An 18,978-nucleotide genomic window follows, 5' to 3' on the forward strand; every position below is an offset into this window, starting at 1 on the left:
TTTCACACTCACGTCCTGTACTTTATGTGTTGGCAGCAGACAGAAGAAACAAAGACTAATTAAGTAGTTTTTCTGGGTATTTGTACTTCTTTTACGAGTATATATTCAAGTCTGTAATTTTACCACGCTGTCTATTTAGTTACTTAATACAACTTGAAATAATATCTGAATCTTTCATCAGCAATTCTGTAGCCAGTGAGGTTATCTGATTGCGAAAGGGCCAATGAAAACCAGGACACACTGACGACAAAAAAAAAAAAAAAAGTGACCATGACCAGTGACCAGAATGGTGCAGGAGTTGGAGAAGGGATGTTAATGATTAATCATTAATCAATTAATCACCACTATGTGTTTAACTGATAAAAAAGGAAATAATTGCTGATTAATGAAGTCTAGTCTCATCTGACACAGTTTTGTTGTGCGGAGCCATTTCTTGAATAAGAAACTTAAACTTTAAATAAGAAAAATAAGAAAAAAAATAAGACCATGCATCTTGTATCTTATTAATTATTGATGATTCATTGATTAAGTCATTGTTAGTGTTTTCAACTACTGGTTAAGTAAAATGCACAAAATGTGCAACCATAGTGAGAAATAATTCAGAGTGAAGATTTGGAGGAACAGAAAACTCTTTGAATGTCTGCTATTAATAATGCATTGAACATAAATGGTTCAGAAAGAACTAACACTCTGAGTATTTTTTGAGAATACTTCATAATTTTACTTCAATATTTTTTTAAACACCAGTATTTTTATTTGTTTGCAAAATGGCACCATGAGAGTGGCACCTAGTTACAGCAGCTCCAATTCCCTTGTGTGCTGCTGCTTGTACTCTGTACAAGACAAAAGTCTATGTCTCAGAAAAATTATCCATTCACAAGGCAATATTTATTATATTTTTTTCTTATAATACAATGTTACACAGAATGCATGTATTTACAATATATGTGCAATTATCTTGCACAGTTATCCATAAATCCATCCATATAGTTATATATTTTAAGTTAAAGGTGTATTTCCCTGTTGTGGGATCAGTAAAGTTTATCTTATCTTATCCTGTGATTGAGAAATATTGTAGTATTTTAGAACTTGTAGTATTATTATTTTAGAACTTCCCTTCAGATGATTCCTTAAAGGTATAGTTCACCCAAAACTGAAAATTCAGTCATTATCTACTCACCATCATGCCGATTGAGGGTCAGGTTTATTTTTTTTAGTTCACAAAACTCTGCTAGAGTTTCAACAATTGAAGTGAATGGTGACCAGTTTTCAAATGGAAAAAATAACTGAACGACACGCTGTCTGCACACCCTCACACCACACACACAGTTCAGACAGTGTGCATGTGCATGTGAATATGGCTCCAAGCTAAAGATCTACAGTGAAGATTCAGGCTAAAAACATGGTGCAAAATAACATTTCTTAGTCAACTTGGCATGTTGGAGCTTTATGAAGACTTAGATTACACTAGATGAGCAGTATAGAGGCATTTTATGTTTATAGTCTGTTGTTGTTGTTTTTTTTTTGCATTTTTTGCATGTCACCATTCATTTCCATTTTTTGGGAGATTCTGTAACACAGTTTTCCTGTGAAACTCCAACAGTGTTTTGTGAACTACAAAATTAAACCTGACCTTCAATTGGCATAAGGGTGAGTAGATAATGACCAATTATGGGTGAACTATCCCTTCAATACTTTTTCTCTCATTCAGAATATATTTAGGACATAAAATCTGTGTTTATATGGGGTTGACCCACACTTTGGGGTAAAAGACTTTGACTATTTTGTTCTCTGGAAGTTCTCTTTGCAGCCCTCAAGCTGAGCACCTGATTCAGCTGCATTTTGCAGGAAATGTGCAGGGGCCCCAGTGAGCAGTGTGTTAGCTAGCTAAAAAGAAGCAGCAAGAGATTTTTCTTTAGATTACTTGATTTTGTGATGTTGTATTTTGTGTTTATGGCAGAGGAAACACTGCTGCTTTTGAGCACAGAGGCATCCAAAATCAACACAATATGAAAGTTCCCTGTAGCTGCTTTAAGCACTAATTACAGAAAATACAACAGATGGACAGAGTGTTTGCTCAAACACATTTGCCCCAAGTTAAAAGAGTAATCATTTACCAAGAAATGTATCAGACAGAATCAGAAGCATGTGACTCAGAGATCAGCCAGGTCAAGCACAGTGACTGCCAGACCACAGCAGCCAGTCAGCTGACTGACTGCAAGCAGGGAGGAGGTGGAGGAGGGAGGGGGGAGGAGAAAATGATGAAACACACCAGGACTGCAGGCAGTGAAGCATAAAGGACCGTTTATTGTACCCAGTACAGATTATAATAAACTCAGCAGTGTAAGAAACACATTGTGAGGGGAGGGGACTGAAGCCTATACAAATGCAGACAATCCCTGTGCCTGGGGTGGATCCCATCATATAATGTGTGTCTTCACTGTGGCCTTTGTGGCCCGTTGGAACTCTGGCCTCCTTCTCTCTCTCTCTCTCTCTCACTCACACACACACACTCTCTCTCTCTCTCACACACACACACACACACACACACACACACACACAGACACACACACAATCACACACACTTTACAGGCAACACAATAACATCTCATCTGTTTTCCAGCCCAATACAGAGGCCTCTTAAAGAAACAGTCTGCAGTATAGCATCATAAGGATCAAGATCGGTTTTTAAAAAGGTACATGTCTATTAGAGCCAGAACTATACAGCTTATACATTAAAATCAAAACAAATGCAGCCTTATAGCAAAAATATATACTTTATATATGTTTGTCTTTGCCCCCATTCAGAAACATAGATAATGAACACGACAAAAAAAATATGCAGAGAATATCACAAATATCTTCTTTGTCCAAAGACAGTAAAGCGATATGTTAGTGGACACACGGTCTCGACTGATTACACCATGCAAAGAGAAGCGGAAGTCTCCTGTTGACGACTTTGTGATTGGCAGAGAGGTGTCCAAACAAAAGAGGGCGCCAAAAAAAATGCCACCCTTCTTTTTCTTTTTTTTTTTTTTGCATGCAACGTCCTGATGCTCCTGCCATACTGGTGCATCAGAGGAAGTAGTACACTGCCAAGGAAACATGAAGCACCCAGACAGAAATACAAAAAGTGACCATTTATCATACATAATAAATTCTTAGGCTTTTATGAGTTATCAATGCCTCTGGGAGAAAAATATGTACTTGCGTTGTGTATCCCTTTTGAAATGGAGGAGATGGGAGTGCTAATCATCTGGAAACTTGAGCGATAAAAAGGACCCAGCAGTGAGGAGCGGACATGAAGGGAGGAGGAGGAGGAGGAGGAGTGTACTGTATAGACTGTAGGCTCCTACCGTGGGGTGCAGTCTCTAAAGGGAAGCAGATACAATCTCGTACACAGGCAGAACGATTAAAGAACGTAACATTTACACGAGAGAGCAGCCCAACCAACTAGCCTGAAATACAGCAACGCCCCAGAAACCTGAGAGTTCTGGGTCTCTAAAATCTCAACAAAACTGAAGAACAGTATTAAAAAAGAAAACTGTAGTCCTATCTACAGGAAACAAACTCATTTGTAGGTGTGGGATTATGTTGTGTGTTTAGTTTTTTTCTCAATCCGTTTTTGCAAATTAAAGCCCTTTCACGGATCTTGTGGTTCAGATGTGGTGACATGACAATGGGGAAGGAGGGGGACCCAAAAAGGCATCTATAGAATAGTGCTGCATTTGGAATATTTCATTAGATTTCACTGATTTTACTCTGTTGGTTATTTGATTGTTTTTTAAGAAAAGCAGATTGTCACAAACTGAGAAATGTAACAGCTCTTTCAGTCTTGTACAAAGGGGGTGTCCGTTCTTTTAAAGTTGGCGGAGTGTGGCCTCTCTTCGCTTGGTCTCCATAGCAACAGCAGCCCCCTTTGCCTTACTTCAGGAGGCTTGTAAGGTGGGCAGAGCTACCGAGTCCACTGGTTTCATAACCCTCTCCCTTTCTGTCTCTCTCACATGATGGCGCAGATTCTTCCCTCATTCATTCTTAGCTTGGGAGCTTACAGAGTCTGATGAAGGTTTTCCAGGGACCAGGAGAGGGAACCATGAAGGAGCAGAGCGCCAGGTTTTTTTTTTCCTTCCAAGCAGCTCAGCAGTTCCAGCTCTGGATTTTTGAGAGTGGGAGTGTTTTTGCGTGTACATGTGTGTTGTGCGTCCGGACCCTGCGTCTCATTAGTAGCTGTAGCCGTCTGGGAAGGGCAGGCCCGCCACGCACTGCTCCCCGGCGTCCAGCAGGTAGGGAGCGGCCTCGTCGTAGTGGGTGAGGGGCACGGTGTCGTCGTCCAGCCCTGGCAGGCTGTCCGGGTCCACCTTCAGGTTGGGCCTCTGGTTGTCAGGGAAGGCCATGGAGAAGAGGGCCTCGGGGTCGCACACAAACTTGTACACATACCTCTCACCAGCCACCTGAGAAACAAGACAAAAGACATTTGACTCACATCTAGACTGTACTCTTTATAATGTCATTTACAGAGAGCCAACAGTTCCCACATAGAGCAAGCACTATGGCAACAGTGGTGAGGAAAAACTCAAAGGGATAGTTTCCACAGCTGTACATTGTTTAGCTTCCTACACTGGTACTCCTGCTGCTTCTCCAAACTGTAGATAAGTACTTTGTACAGCTCCACTTCAAAGAATCCAAACTATCCCTCTAATACTACTTGTGAATTTAGAGAGTATGCAAAACATCATATTTGTAAATGTGCAATTTTCTTTGCAGACCTTTGACTGAACAGTATAATCGTCTGACTCAAAGACGTGACCCCGACTGATCCACCCATGCTCCACTCTCTCATACTACTGCAGATTAAATTTGTAAAATGCTGATTGATCTGGTTGCCATCTGAGGCAGTAGTATTTAGTAGAAGATGAAACGGGGCAAACGTGCTCGTATTCCCTGCAACTACTTAGCCCCTGGCTGTGATAAGAGTCAGCAGGAGATCATCCCCCGTGATTTTAATCAAATATCACTATCTAGACGATTTCAACTCGTGCAAAGCAGCTGATTTAAGACTGTGGAGGGAGAGAGAACAAAAAGGGTGAACGTGCCTTTACCTTCTGCATGATGCCCTTCTCGTAGTAGTAACGCAGCGAGCGGCTCAGCTTGTCATAGTTCATGGCTGGTCTGTTCTTCTGGATGCCCCAGCGGCGAGCCACCTGAAGCCATGCCAGACACAAAGAAAGAGAATTTATATGTAGTTCATTAGATGAATCCGTTGATTATACCTAAACTAAAAAAGACACAAGTTTGGTTGTGGACACTGGGGACTGACCTCTTCAGGCTCAATGAGCTTGAACTCCATGCCGCGACCAGTCCAGGCTATGAAGTGGCCATTGGCTGGATCATCCAGTAATGTGACCAGGAACTGCCAGAGCTGCAGGGAGCCGCGGCGCTGGTAGGGAGGCCCATCACGGTAGACAGAAGGTTCGTGTTTAACTTTACCTGCAAGTGAACGAAGAGGGAAGGAGCAGCAGAAGAGAGCGCAGAGAAATAAAAAGAGGCAGAAGGGGAAAGAGTGAAGAAAAAGAAAAGTGTCAGTCAGCACTGCACTTCACCACGGCCACAGTGTGGTGAGACATTCCTGCCAGATGGTCACTGTGAAGTGGACTTGCTGTTCATTATGCACCATGAGCAGTCAAAGGACTGGACTCTGTCCCAGAAAATGCCCACAGTAGCCCACTTTCTGTGCAGACAACATCTAGCACTTTTTAGAACTAACCTTGGGTTTATATTGAACGCTCTTTTTATTGTTTTTTCAGTCTTACCTTCTAATCTTTCAGGGACCACACAGGTATCGTCGAAGTACAGCTGAGGATCTCTGTCAAAGGAGAAGCCTGGAAATGAAAAAAGAAAGAAATGCAACATTAATCGGATGAAAGTGTAACAGCAGATAGAGCGTGGGAAACAAGCTTTTGTTCTAACATGAAGGCCAGCGTGACCACGTTGAACCCAGAGATCCAAACTGCATGCAAAGCAATATAGCTGGGCAGCTTCCCAAGAGTGCAAGCTCGTATTGTGCTGAGATTCTGCCAGCTGCTGATGTGAGAAATGTACTGTGTGTGGAGCAGCTAAGCTACACAGGATTCATTGATAGATTCACTTCCCCTTGAGCCGTCATTTCAATGCCGCTGACCTGCTATTCTTTTACCAGCAGCTCGATAAGTCGGTAAGAGCTGCGGGGTCGCAAAGAATGGACTTCACTAATGAAATAATTCAAACATCTAGGACAAAAAGTAGACAATAATCTGAACTTACTTTCATGGTTATTTTGGTAGAAGCTCCCCGCTCTCCCAAACGATGACTGACAGTTAGGCACTTCTGTAAACAAAGAAGATGGGTGTGTAAATTTAGACCAGAGACATCCTCACTGTCACATCAAGTGTGTAATACATCAAAATCCACCTCGCAGCTGACAGATATATTTGGATCACTGCCACCGTGTACAAAGATACATAGCTTTGATACTTAGCTGCAGTTTGTATGGTTTGTTCTATGTTTATGGAGGAGCTATATTAGTGTCTCAAGTCACACTGATATATCTGTGGGCTGATATTGGCCTATCAAAACCATATCTGTATTATCATTATTGGCACAGATGTTGTTCGATATGAAAATGTTTCTAACAAAATATAATGCACATTTCTTTTTTAATTTATATGTTTATAGAGTCTCTAACCACCTTCATAAACTCGTATTTTAAGTGTACACACACTAAAGACAAAGCACACAAGTTAAAGATAAATTCCACTGATAGCATTAATATGTTTTCATATTGTCTATCGGTAGTGCAATAAAATCCTTACTTTAAATTCTTGTAGTCACACGTGTTTGCTGCTACTATCATGCTGACCTTTATTTCATTCAAATTCCACTTTTGAATCCTTTTTTATCAGTGCCTTCTCTAGTTATTGTTATTTTCAAAGGGGGCCAAACGCAGATCAGAGCCGACAGCACGGCACATAACATCCGTCGCATGTCCACCAAGTCTGTAAATAAGATTAGCACTATGGTTGCTGTTTTAAATCTCAATGACAATCAAGTTACGCCAGTCCTCCCCCCCTGAGGGGTGAAGGCCTGTCTTCCGTTGGCAGCGTCTCTGCAGTGCGTACCGACCATCTCCACTTCCACCCCCACCCATTATTTTGTTTCCTGTCTGCTGATAAGACAACCAGAGATCAATCTTGAGTGTTGCTTTAAGTCTCTGTCTCTTCTCGTCCTAACTTTTGGGACGAGTCTGCAGGAAGTGGGTGACGTTGACGTTGACCTTACAATGCATGGAGCTATAAAGCTATGATATGTAACATGTCCATATTAAAATGTCAAAAAACTCCAGACCTATGTTATGTTCTATAGTGTTGTGTATTTACATTATCCCAAATGATCCCAACAATGATTCCTTGCTAGCTAGTTGCTGTAACTTCTGGGAAAACACAGATTGTGAGGAAGAGTGAGGAAGAAAGTCGGCGTACGTGATTAAATGAAACATGAATAAAACTTTTAATATTACCTCATCTATTAACATGATTTCTGTTCGAATCATGTCAGATAGATTTTCACTGGCAACTGAAAATGATGATAACAAATCCCATGATCCAATGCTACCTCATGACATCATCACAATAAACTTGCTATCGCTTTAATGTGAAAGAGATGGCAGGAGCAGCAGAATTTACATATTGTGTGTTTAGATCTACATAAATTTTTATCAACAACAATACAATATATAAAAATTCTTCTTTCTTTTTCAGAAAATATATTATATTTGAATATATTATATTCAAGTACTAAACACATACATACATACATACATATATACACACACACACACACACACACACACACACACATATATATATATATACACATACATACATACATACATACATACATACATTTAAAAAAACAATATTAGTTAATTCAGTTAGTTTCCAGAGTGGGTTTGCTTGTTTCAGTTTATTTTTTATTGCTGAAAAATGCTGAGTTTTTGTTTTTAGCATCATCGTTAATATTATTTTTATTAGTTTTAGTATTAGTTTTAGTTTTGTGAGGGAAATGGACTCCGTCATGCAGACATCCCAGTAGAACTGCAACAATTATTGATTATTACATTAATCACCCACTATTTTGATAATCAATTAATTGGTGTAAGTAACTTTAAAAGAAAAAAAAGTTACAATTCTGTGATTTCATCTTCTTAAATGTGAATATTTTCTGGTTTCTTTACTCCTCTCTGACAGTAAACTGAATATCTTTCAGTTGTGGACAAAACAAGACATTTGAGGTCGTCATCTTAGAGTGTGAGAAACACTGATCAACTTTTTTTTTTTTTTTTTTTTTAACAATTTCTGATATTTTATGGACCAAACAACTATTAATCAATTAATGGAGAAAACAATGGACTGAATAAGTGACAATGAAATTAATTGTTAGTTGCAGTTGCCTCCATCCCAGTATTAATAAATAGATGCACCAACATCTCTGCTTTTTGTATTGACAAATTTGTCAGAATTGACAAAGACTGAAACCAACCACATTTCCTATATATCTTTTATTTTAATTTAATAAGTATATTTGTGAGTAAACAATATTTTACCACTTAGCTTTTTGTTTTTTTCAGTTGCTGTAATAACCTTATTGTAGACATGAGGGCTGCTGTTAGTTCTATATTTAAGACATATTTTTTGGTCCTCCCATCCTGTTGTGTTTGTATTACTGTCAGTGGTGCCACTTACATAAACGGTTCTGTCATTGTCTGCAGCCCACCAACGCTGTGGTAACAATATGTTCTACGTCGGTATGCTGAACATGCTCTTCTTCTATCCATCTAGAGACACTAGGCCTCCGTGACGTAGGTATTTAAAGGCCATAAGAAGCTAAGAGGATTTGTCATTACATCACTGCCCGGCCAGCCGGTCACCCACCAGCCAGAAGAAGAATGAGAGAGTATGAGAGTGTATGAGACTGAGAGAGCGAGATAAAGATAAAAAAAAAAAAAGTTGCAGTTTCAGGAAAAGAGGATGTTAATGCATCAGAGGAAGAACAGCTGGGTGTGTGGGCGTTAGGATCAAACAATGCAGCGACTGTAGCTCTGGTCTGTTTGATTTGAACCATGTGAGTAAACAGCCACAACTGGTTGTCAGGGCCTTTTGGAGAGGACTGGCACCATTTGGCCCCCTGTCTGTTCTGTAAAAAAAAAAGCAAGTCGAGAACCAGCAGGCTCTTACAGTCAACTTGCTGTGCTGCGGGTCACCATGTCCTCTGAGTGCGCTGGCCTAGATCTATTCCAGGTAGGCTCAGTGAAGAGGTTCTCTGCACCTGGCTGGATGACCCATTTACTTTTTGCCCTTGGAGGCTTACGCTGAGCTAAAAGACCCACTTTTACTTTACTGGCATGACTCTGGAGGAATGATGAAGATTAGGCTCTGAGGCACCAACACGCACTTAGAGAGTGTTTGTGTGAAATGAGCACCTGTGCAGCCAAGCCTCTGCTACACGCTAAAACTCACAGGCGTGTGTTAGTGCCCAGAACAAACATGGCCAGGCACATTCCTCACCCTATGTCTGCTCTACTTGCCCTACAGCTCCACGGGGACATCTTGACAGAGAAAGGACTCTCTCCCTTTGGAAGAGTTGGGTTAACCTGACACACACCGTGAGGCACCATAATCTAATCGTATAGGAATCAGTACCATGCTGGCACAGGCCCACCCTATGGACAACTATCGATCACTCACCAGAATCGAAGCAGAAGTCACGAGGCTCCTGTTTGATGGCCATAGGGTGGAAAGAAGCCTGACGCGGTGGGCCCGGGGGTGGACCCGGGGGGCCCATGGTGGGGACGCCCTGCTCAGCATATCGTGGGTCGATGAGCTCTTGCTTGAAACCCTGGGGAGGCACGGCTACCAATGGCTCTGACATCTGCCGGTGGTACGGTGGCCGGCTGTCGCGTGGCAGGCTGTTGTTGTTGTTGCTGCTGCTGGCAGGCTGGGGCAAGAACTGGGGACGCCCTTGACTCTCTGACGGGGGGTAAGGTAGACATGGCTCTGACATCTGCCTCTGGAACCTACAGGTGGAAGGGAAAGTGGAAAGACAATGAGACTGACTCTTGCAAAGACACTAAGGCTTCTGTTAACTTTCTGGGCTAGCTAGCAAACAACGTATCATTTGTCTTTCCAGAGCAGCAAAAAGTTAACGTATTTGTTCCTCCTTTTACATTTATTAGGACAGCACTCTCAATTATCTAGTTATTTTTACATTTTTTGTTCATATGGATAGGCAAGTTTCTACATACTGATTGAACTTGAATTTTAGTTTACATCACCACGAATGGAGATTAGTTTTTAAATTGTGTAACAGGGCTCTGCTCAATTTTAAATCTGGATTTGCTCATTTTAAACCTAGTTCAGCTCCGAGTGCTCACCTGTGCTCAGGTGTGAAGCTGTTGGCATCCTGGTTGATGGGCGCACAGGGCACAGCGAAGGGCGGGCTGTGGCTGTGGACCGGGAGTGCTTGCTGGTTGGGAGATCCTGCGCTCGCCGTTATAGGCTGCTGTACGTGGACTGGACGTGGCCCTGGGGTGGGATTGGCTACATGGGGGTGAGGAGGGGGGGTCTGCTCGCTCAGTGGGTGCGTTCCTACTGTGCTGGGGGGACCGCAGGGAGAGACGGGTGTCGAGGGAGGAGTTAATGGCTTGAACCCGGGAGTGGGCTTCCTGTCACAGGCACTGTGGAGGAAGAGATGGGACACGCATTGTCAGAAAAACCTTTAATCACAGAGGGACGATCAATAGGCTGTCCAATTGCTTTTAGGCTAAGAACGTGATTCCCCAATACACACCTGTAGCTGTAAAGGCACTTCTCTCCGTAGGGCATGGGACTCCTGTCCTGGCGACAGGGAGAAAGCTCTTTGTGGGGAGTCAGCTCTCGCTTGATCTTGGCTGGTGGCGGGCCATGAAACATCACTGGATCGGAGGAGACAGAGAGAAGAAACACAAGTGAGTGCATGAGATAAACTCCAGATATCACCTAATTGAAGCCATAAACAGAAGTGCAGCAGTTATCTTAACCACATTTGGAACTGATGGATAAATGGATGTATGGACAATGTCTGTGTATTCCCTCGACTGACAGAGCCACTTAGCAGCAATTTATCATCTGTCCTAATGATGGTCGACTCTGGGCTCTGGAAACAACCATCTATCCACCACTGCTGGGTAGCATGATACTAACTGCACTACACACACAAAAGCTATCAAACTTCTCGTCTGATTCCCATTAGGGCAGGCCAATACCAATACCCATGAATCAGTGTGGCTGTAATCTAATGGTGGTGAATGATTTTCTTCTCCCGTGCTGTAACCATTAGACACTAGCTGCAGCTTTCTGCGTATCGGCAGCAGTTTCCGGGGCGCCACATAATAGCCAGGCAGAAACTAGATCCCTGGGCACAGAGGAACGGGAGCCAAATAAATCACCCGTGGTGCTGATGGACCTAAGCAGAGCTAACAATGGGCACGTGAGCTCCCCTGTGCACGCTGTGAAACCCAAATGCTGGAGTGAGACTCCTCACACAGAGAACAGTACATAAAGGGCAGATTAGGCATCGCTTTATACTCTGGAGTGGTGGGCAAGGGGAGGGGGGGTTAACAAACAAGGACTCCAACATGCGAACTCTGTGCATGCATGATAAATATTATTTATTATTTATTACTTTATATTTTTTAAATCTTTGTTACTTGTGTTTGTTAAGCACATTTGAGGGATCATTGCAACACTGGCTGATATATAGTTACCAGAATTGTTTTAGTCCTTAACATTGTTATAGGCATCTGCCCCAAAAATCCAGTTGATACATATTAGCTATAATAACATCTGATTTGGCAGATTATGTCAAAGCATTTAATCTAACCTCTTATGCAAAATGCACAGTATATTTATGCAAGTATATTTATGAAGTTTTTGTTAGAAAACATAACTAAACATTAACATCAATAGAACATTATTTTCATAGTTGATGAATTAGTTGATTATTTTCTTGATTAATAGTTGTTTGGTCTATAAAATGTCAGAAAATTGTGAAAAATATCAATCAGTGTTTCCCAAATGTCATGAAATGTCCTATTTGGTCCATAACCCAAAGACATTCAGTTTGCTGTCAGAGAGGAGTAAAGAACCTGAAGAGAAGCTGAAATCAGAGAATAATAACTATTTTCCTCAAAAAATCGTTGCAGCTCTGGTCAGAACTGTTTTTGTTGTCATAGTGATATCAGTTAAATTTGGTTTGGTCAGAACTGTGGAATATTAAATCCTCCATCTTTGCGCACTACATCTGAGCCTACTCACCCTCAGGTGTGCAGAAACTACAGATTACGTAAACTTCTATTAAACATGTGAAATTCTCGGTTCTCTTGTCGTAGGAAATTATTGGTTATCAGTTGACAAAATCCATGTGTGCATCCCTAGGGCTCTCCTCTCCTGCAACGTCTGAACTAAAAACATGACCGCCAAATATCTTAAAAAGTGAGATCGCTCCTCCACAACACTGTAAAATGATACATAGCTGGTGCCTGGGTCAGTGATCCCATGTGATGTCTTACTGACTATAGCTCATATCGGAAAATCTGGTTTCGGTGAATAGGCAACTTGTGAGAGAGAATGGCCTGCAGCCTAGCAACAGAAACAACTGCCAAACTCACTTCTCTGGCTCTGACACACACCCACAAACACACACACACAGTGTACTGACAGTACAAGGTCAGGGACTACACCACAACGTCCGACTGCGTAGAGTGTAAACCAACATTATACACGCAGCGTTGGACAGGGCCGTCTGTAAAAATACATACATGTCAATGCATAGACCTCAATAATATGTTACAGCGCTGTGGTCGAGTGGTCAGTTTGCAGCTCACTGCACCACATTAACCAAGATTTAAACGGCAGCCCTGACAAAGACAGGCAGCAACCACACCCTGTCTCCACCTCCTACGCATCAGACGAAAACATAAACTCACAGAGACAGAGGGGAGGGGGTGGAGATCATAAAATGCTCCATTGGGCATAATTCAAATATATCTCTCAGCTGCAGCCTAAAGACAAAGTGCAGAGACAAACAGGAGGCTGAGCAGAGCAGTTCGGGGGACGCGGCGGTGCAGGCTGGTTTGAGGATGTGAGTTCTGGGGAGCAGGACTGAAGCAGGGATCTCTGAAGCTGCCCTATCCGCTGGAATCTAGCCCACTTCAGCAGCAGGGCCCGAGTGCGGGAAAGTGTGAAATCAGATTAGGAGCTTGGCTCATGTGATGCCCCATGCCAATCGGCTGATTAAACTCAAAATGGAGGGAGGGAGAGAGAGAGAGAGCAGCCTTTCCCAGAGCCGTGTTTTGAAGACGAAGAGTGGTGTTTGTCCTCGGCAGGATGAGGAAATTTTGATAAAAGAGGGGTAGCCTGGACATGTGTTCAGGGACAGTATTTCACAAAGAATAAGAGCTCTGAACATCTGCGTGGTGAAAATATCTGATGCAATGCTGCTAAAATATAGCTTGATTGTTGAACTGAATTGCAATGGCTATTTGAATCTCTGCCCAAACCAGGCAGTAACCAAACTGGATCCAAATCGTGAGCGGGTTTGACTGACATCACACCAGCAGTTACAGATTCTGTTCAGAGGGGATACACAGACTCACAACCATCGGTAGTGAACAACAGAAAACAGGTACTTACAGCTATCTGACTGGAAATCTGGGACAAATTGTTCATCGTCAGGCACCTGGGCTGTGAAGACACAGGAGAATGTCGCACATGTGAGAAAAATCAAACACATATCCTCTTGGACCTCCCTGTAGCCAACAATCTAGACACTTTTATGCTCCCAAAAAAAGTGAATGAACAGGGAAAGAAAAACAAGGAAAAGAGAGAAAAACAATCTGGATATGGAGTTATTTATGTACAAAAACTAAAAAGGGAGCAAGTGAGCAACTGAAAAAGCCACTTTTAGGGAAAACAGAGGACTTGGACAGTTTCTCATGTATAGGACTTTGCTCTTCTTGCTTGAGTTGTTTATACAAAAATAGCAATATTTCACATTCTCATCAAGTTAATGTTTAATCTTGAAACTTGCCTAATTTCATCCTGTTCGCCATTTTGAAAAACGGGACTAAGAGAGAAGAGATGTTTCTTTCACATTACAAAACTCTCCAGTGGCTGACTGTAGTGGAGTGAAGTGAAACATGTCTTTCAAAAAGAAAAAATAAAATAATTCCACTGCAGTGATTTTTCGGAGTTTAATAGGTGAAGGATCTTCTATGCCAAGAGGCAGAGCAGCAGAAAACACTGGCAGAAGCTTTCAAAAATAAAACTACTTTAATGTTATTACAGAACTCACCTTCTGCAATCCAGATCTCCTGCAGCTGACTGAGATCTTGGAAAAGTTCTGGAAATAAAAGAGTGAGAGATACTGAGCACAAGTTCCCACCAGTGTGACTGTATATTTAAAACATCCTGCACGTGTACTGTTCATTTACATCAGCAACGTTACCTTCTGTGTCCTGGGCGAGCTCTGTGTCGACAAATTTCCTTTTCCTGTCGTTCAGAGGCCTGTTGTTGTGAGATGGTTCCTCCACATGAGACTTCTGCTGTTTGGAAAGAAAAGACGTCAGTCCATCAACAGAAGGTGTCACTTCCCAACAGACCACGCACATAAGTGTACTGTTAATGTACAGTGATCCACAGTGGCCACAAGGGGGTCCATCCATAATAATACAGAGCCGTGGATCGAGTGTGAGGATGTGATGTTTGAGGCTGACATGCGTCCACTTACACTGGGTGGGACCATAAATGGGACTTGCTGGTCATAGAATCCGTCCATGTTATCTGGGTGAGTGGGGGGCTCCAATATTGGGGGGAGGGGGGTTGTTCGCTTTAAAGCGACAGCAACGGGGTCACTTTGTGGGTCACTGGAAAACACAAGATTGACAAGGGAAACGTAAAGCAGTGGCCACAAAAGTGAGATGTCAATTTCATACATATTTCATAGAAGGAAACAACATCTTCTAATCATTACCAGGGTAAAATAACAGTAAGGCCTCGCTATCAAGTGTAATATAAAGTTTTTGGTTAGACTGAGTCCAAGGTAGGGCTGCATCTAACAATTATTTTCATTGCCAGTTAATCTGTCAATTATTAATAGTTGTCAGGTCCATAAAATGTAAGAAATGGTGGAAAAATGTCAATCAGCATTTCCCAAAGTCCAAGATCAGGTCCTCGCAAGATATTCAGCTTACTCTCTGGATTATCAAAATAGACGGCTAATCGATTAATTGTTGCAACTCTAGTCAAGGGGGTTGTGATTTATTTTTATTATAAATTACAGAGGTCATACTGTGTGTAGATCTTCACTATATAGTAGTGTGATTAAATGGCAGCACAACTGGTACTACTAACTATTTTGATAGTTGATTAATCATTCTTACCAAATGTTAATATTTTCTGGCTTCTTTAGTCCTCTCTGACAGTAAACTGAATATTTTCAGGTTGTATACAAAATAAGGACATCACCTTGGGTTTTCAGAAACAATGACCAACATTTGTCACCAGTTTCCGACATTTTACGGGGGAAAACAACTACTCGACTAATTAATCAACAGAGTTGGTAATAAAAATACTGGTTAGTTGCAGCCCTAACTGATACTCTGCATCATATTCTGATGCTACAACAAGGCCACCATCTTCCTCCAGCCCTTTTATTTAACCAACAAACAGCTCTTTGAACAGAGCGACGCCGAGTGAGAGGACACAGCAGCACAATGTAAACACACAGTCATTATGGAACACATGTAGTTATACTGTACACAGTTATATAAGCCACGCTCACTGGCCATCTGTGGGCAACACTCTCCACTATCATCAGCCTGGAAATCAGGAGTGAAACACTTGGAAACGTGACTCTTCTATTGTCTGTAGGGTGAACAACACAAAGCTTCCCAAATGTTATAAGAAAAAAAGCAGTCAGGGAGCTGATTAGGGTGTTATAGAAGCTTTTGTTGGGTGACAATACTGGTGTTAGGAGCCAAACCCAAACTCTCTGCTGCCTGGCGTACAAAACTATGAAGCTAGAAACACTATGAACTAAGAAAAAGTTCCCTCTGAACAACAATAACACATGGCGAAGTCACTAACACTGCCCTCTATTCTCACATCTCCCTCGGCAGAGTGATATGACTCACTCCTCTATCTCCTGTTAATGGATGACGAATACAGGATAGCTGCTGGGCAATAATTACAGGCGCCGAGCACAGATAGTACCACTTATAACATTAACTCATTGTACATGCCTTCATGTGGAGTATTATGCTAATAGAACACATCCATCAAGGGGGGAAGTTAGCATTAACAACTTTCTCGGCTCTACTCTTGCATGTTATCCACATGTACTACATCAAAGAAGGCAAAATTCCTTTCATTTATCGATTTAAATATGAGGATAACATTGACTTTACTGACAAAAACAGACACAGTAATGACCTAGTTCCAGTGGTGAAAAGTAACAAAGCTCATTAAATCACATACAGTTTACTTTACTTGAGTGTTTCCATTGTTTGCTACTTTATACTCTATACTACTATAAAGCATTGGAGCTGCAAGGGTCAATTGAGTAATCAATTATTTTACCGATTAATCGCTTTAGTAACTTTAAAAAAAAAGTCACAATTCTCTGATTTCAGTTTCTTAAACATGAATACGTTCTGGTTTCTTCACTCCTGACAGTAAGCTGAATATCTTCGGGTTGTGGGAAACACTTTTTTTTAAAACATTTTTCCCTATTTTCCAATGTGTTATAGACTAAACAACTAATCAATCAAGGGAGATAATGGACAGATGAATCGATTATGAAAGCAATAGCAGCAAGTAGTTGAAACCCCATAAAGCATGATGTATTAAAACAGATTAATCTACCCTGCTGTGTACAAAATAACTGAAATTAGCAGCAGCATGAACGAGATCGACACATTAATGAATAACTTATCCAGTGATATAATTTGTATAATTGTAAAATTCGCCATTCTGCATTATGATAACGTTTAAGTATCCATACCAATTATATTGTACTTCTGCTTACTGAAGATTTTACCTGCAGGACTTTTGCTTGTAACGGAGGATTTATTATCACTTTTACCTAAGTGAAATCTGAATGCTTCTTCCTCCACTTCCTAGTACTGATACCGACCATGAGATTATAAGATTTAAGTTAAAACACAGGAAAAATGATACTGTAATGTGCCCTGAACGCACCAAAACTAGACAAACTTTACCACATGCAGCGTCAGCTTTACATACTTGGACAGTTCTTATTTCAGACCACTTTGATCACCGTGCCTACATTACAATATCACAGAATCGGCCACATCTTCGTCAAAACTTCTGTGTTTGAGCCGCGGCTGGGGGCCGCCGCTGGGGGACGAAGATCACCCGACACCCCCCGCCGCCTCCCCCCATCTACCCCTCCTCCTCCACCTCCTCCCCGCCCTTCCCCCACCCATCCCTCCCTTGTTTTTCTCAATGAAGTGAAACTCGACCCGTGTGGAAACACAGAGGGAGGAAAAAAAAATGTCCCGTCCATTCATAAAAAAAAAAATCACAAACAGTCGCCTGACCGCGCTGAGGAGAGCAAAGCCGATAAACCAGGCACCACATACAGCAGAGCGAGCTCAAATATGACAAGCAGCGACTGTTCACGGAGAAATGAGCAGAATTAAAATGGTTGCCAAAGTAAATATCTTTAAATAAAATGGCGTTGCGGGTATTTGTAGTCTACAAGAGCGTTATAAAAATATCTCGCTATACCAGGGTTTCGTAAGAGCAACTTCTCGCTGAAATAAATATTGCAGCTTACCTTGTCAGTGTGTATATCTCCTCTATATCGAAAAAATGCGGTAGAAATATCCACAAATAAAAAAACAACGTGTCGATAGTCGTGAAGTCGTCTGCGCACGGATAAACTGCTCTGTCTCCTTCGACTCACAAAACTTGACTGAGCTTTTCGTTAATGGCCCGGTCGCTTTTCCCCTGGGCTCGAGCGGCACGCAGAGACACGCTCTGATTGGTTCATCGACCCTGTCCGTTAAGCAAGCAGCCAATGGCTTCTCCGGAGCTGATGAATTATGCATGAGCGTCGGTTTGGCCAATCACGGCGCGGCAGTGGCCTATTTTTATGAATGGCTGGATTTCATTCACATTTTTTTCAGCTATCATTGCCAAGATGTGTTTGTTAAAGGGCCAGCTGCAGTGGAAATCTACTGTACTGAAGATAGACTGAGGCTGCTGGAGCAACGTCAGCCTCAAGCTCACTCTGCCTGGACTCTAATGATACATGATTACACTGAAAGGACAAATTGCACTTTAAACTGTGCTATTGGCTTTGGGACACTTTACCGCACTGAACATATCATTATAGGCTAAATGTGAAATGTGTTTAATAGCAAAGTTATGCAATAGAAATGTGCCTCAGGGGAAGGAAAAATGAAAATTAATATGGATGGAAAAAGAGGAAAATATACTTTTAAAATTATATAAATTAACAGATTTTAGGAATTACTGGGGTCAAATATACCAAACTGTAAATGGTAGCACTTGCATTTAAATAAAGTACTGCTGTCCAATTATAAACATTAATGGCCTTTTTTAAAATTAAAAAATTGCATTAGCCTATTTATTTAACTGTAAAATACACAAATAACTAGCATCAGTAATCAAATTAGAACAGAATATAATTAATTTTATGATTAGTTTAAGAGCAGTCTTGCACTGCAAGGAGAAAGATGATGATAAGGTTAATCAGTCACTTTGGTTCAGAGCAAGATGCAGAGACAAGTACCTGCCAGGTTAGAATAAAATGTGGCATAGGCATTTACTGATGCAGTTTACTCTTGTACCCAAGCAG

The 18,978-nt window shown here is 41.6% G+C and overlaps 1 protein-coding gene across 4 annotated transcripts; it reads right to left on the reverse strand.

Annotated features, from left to right (window-relative positions):
• Positions 1-2,669: 2,669 nt before the first annotated feature.
• etv5a (ETS variant transcription factor 5a) lies at positions 2,670-18,089 on the reverse strand. Of its 4 annotated transcripts, none has more exons than XM_084724387.1 (13): positions 17,932-18,089; positions 14,860-14,995; positions 14,578-14,671; positions 14,425-14,472; positions 13,764-13,814; positions 10,882-11,005; positions 10,466-10,768; positions 9,780-10,108; positions 6,301-6,363; positions 5,811-5,879; positions 5,318-5,487; positions 5,100-5,201; positions 2,670-4,451 (listed from the first exon to the last, which is right to left on the reverse strand). In XM_084724387.1, the coding sequence occupies exons 2-13, from the start codon at positions 14,905-14,907 to the stop codon at positions 4,221-4,223; spliced, it is 1,632 nt and encodes a 543-aa protein (XP_084580513.1). In that variant the 5' UTR covers positions 14,908-14,995; positions 17,932-18,089; the 3' UTR covers positions 2,670-4,220. The 4 variants fall into 4 exon arrangements, with proteins under 4 accessions (XP_084580513.1, XP_084580511.1, XP_084580512.1 ...); XM_084724385.1 differs by having other exon boundaries at positions 5,094-5,201; XM_084724386.1 differs by having other exon boundaries at positions 14,578-14,674.
• Positions 18,090-18,978: the final 889 nt, after the last annotated feature.

This window comes from Lutjanus erythropterus, chromosome 8 (assembly GCF_056507025.1).
Source record: "Lutjanus erythropterus isolate fLutEry1 chromosome 8, fLutEry1.hap2, whole genome shotgun sequence".
Taxonomy (NCBI): domain Eukaryota; kingdom Metazoa; phylum Chordata; class Actinopteri; order Lutjaniformes; family Lutjanidae; genus Lutjanus; species Lutjanus erythropterus.

What these genes read in the sequence shown, in the direction of transcription:
- etv5a (XM_084724384.1), bottom strand. Translation starts at nt 14,907, where the DNA reads ATGGACGGATTCTATGACCAGCAAGTCCCATTTATGGTCCCACCCAGT. An exon ending in AGATTTCCAGTCAGATAGCT is followed by an intron (nt 11,006 to 13,763) that starts GTAAGTACCTGT and finishes CCTCCGATCCAG; the next exon opens with TGATGTTTCATGGCCCGCCA. An exon ending in GGTCCCTGAAAGATTAGAAG is followed by an intron (nt 5,488 to 5,810) that starts GTAAGACTGAAA and finishes GTTCACTTGCAG; the next exon opens with GTAAAGTTAAACACGAACCT.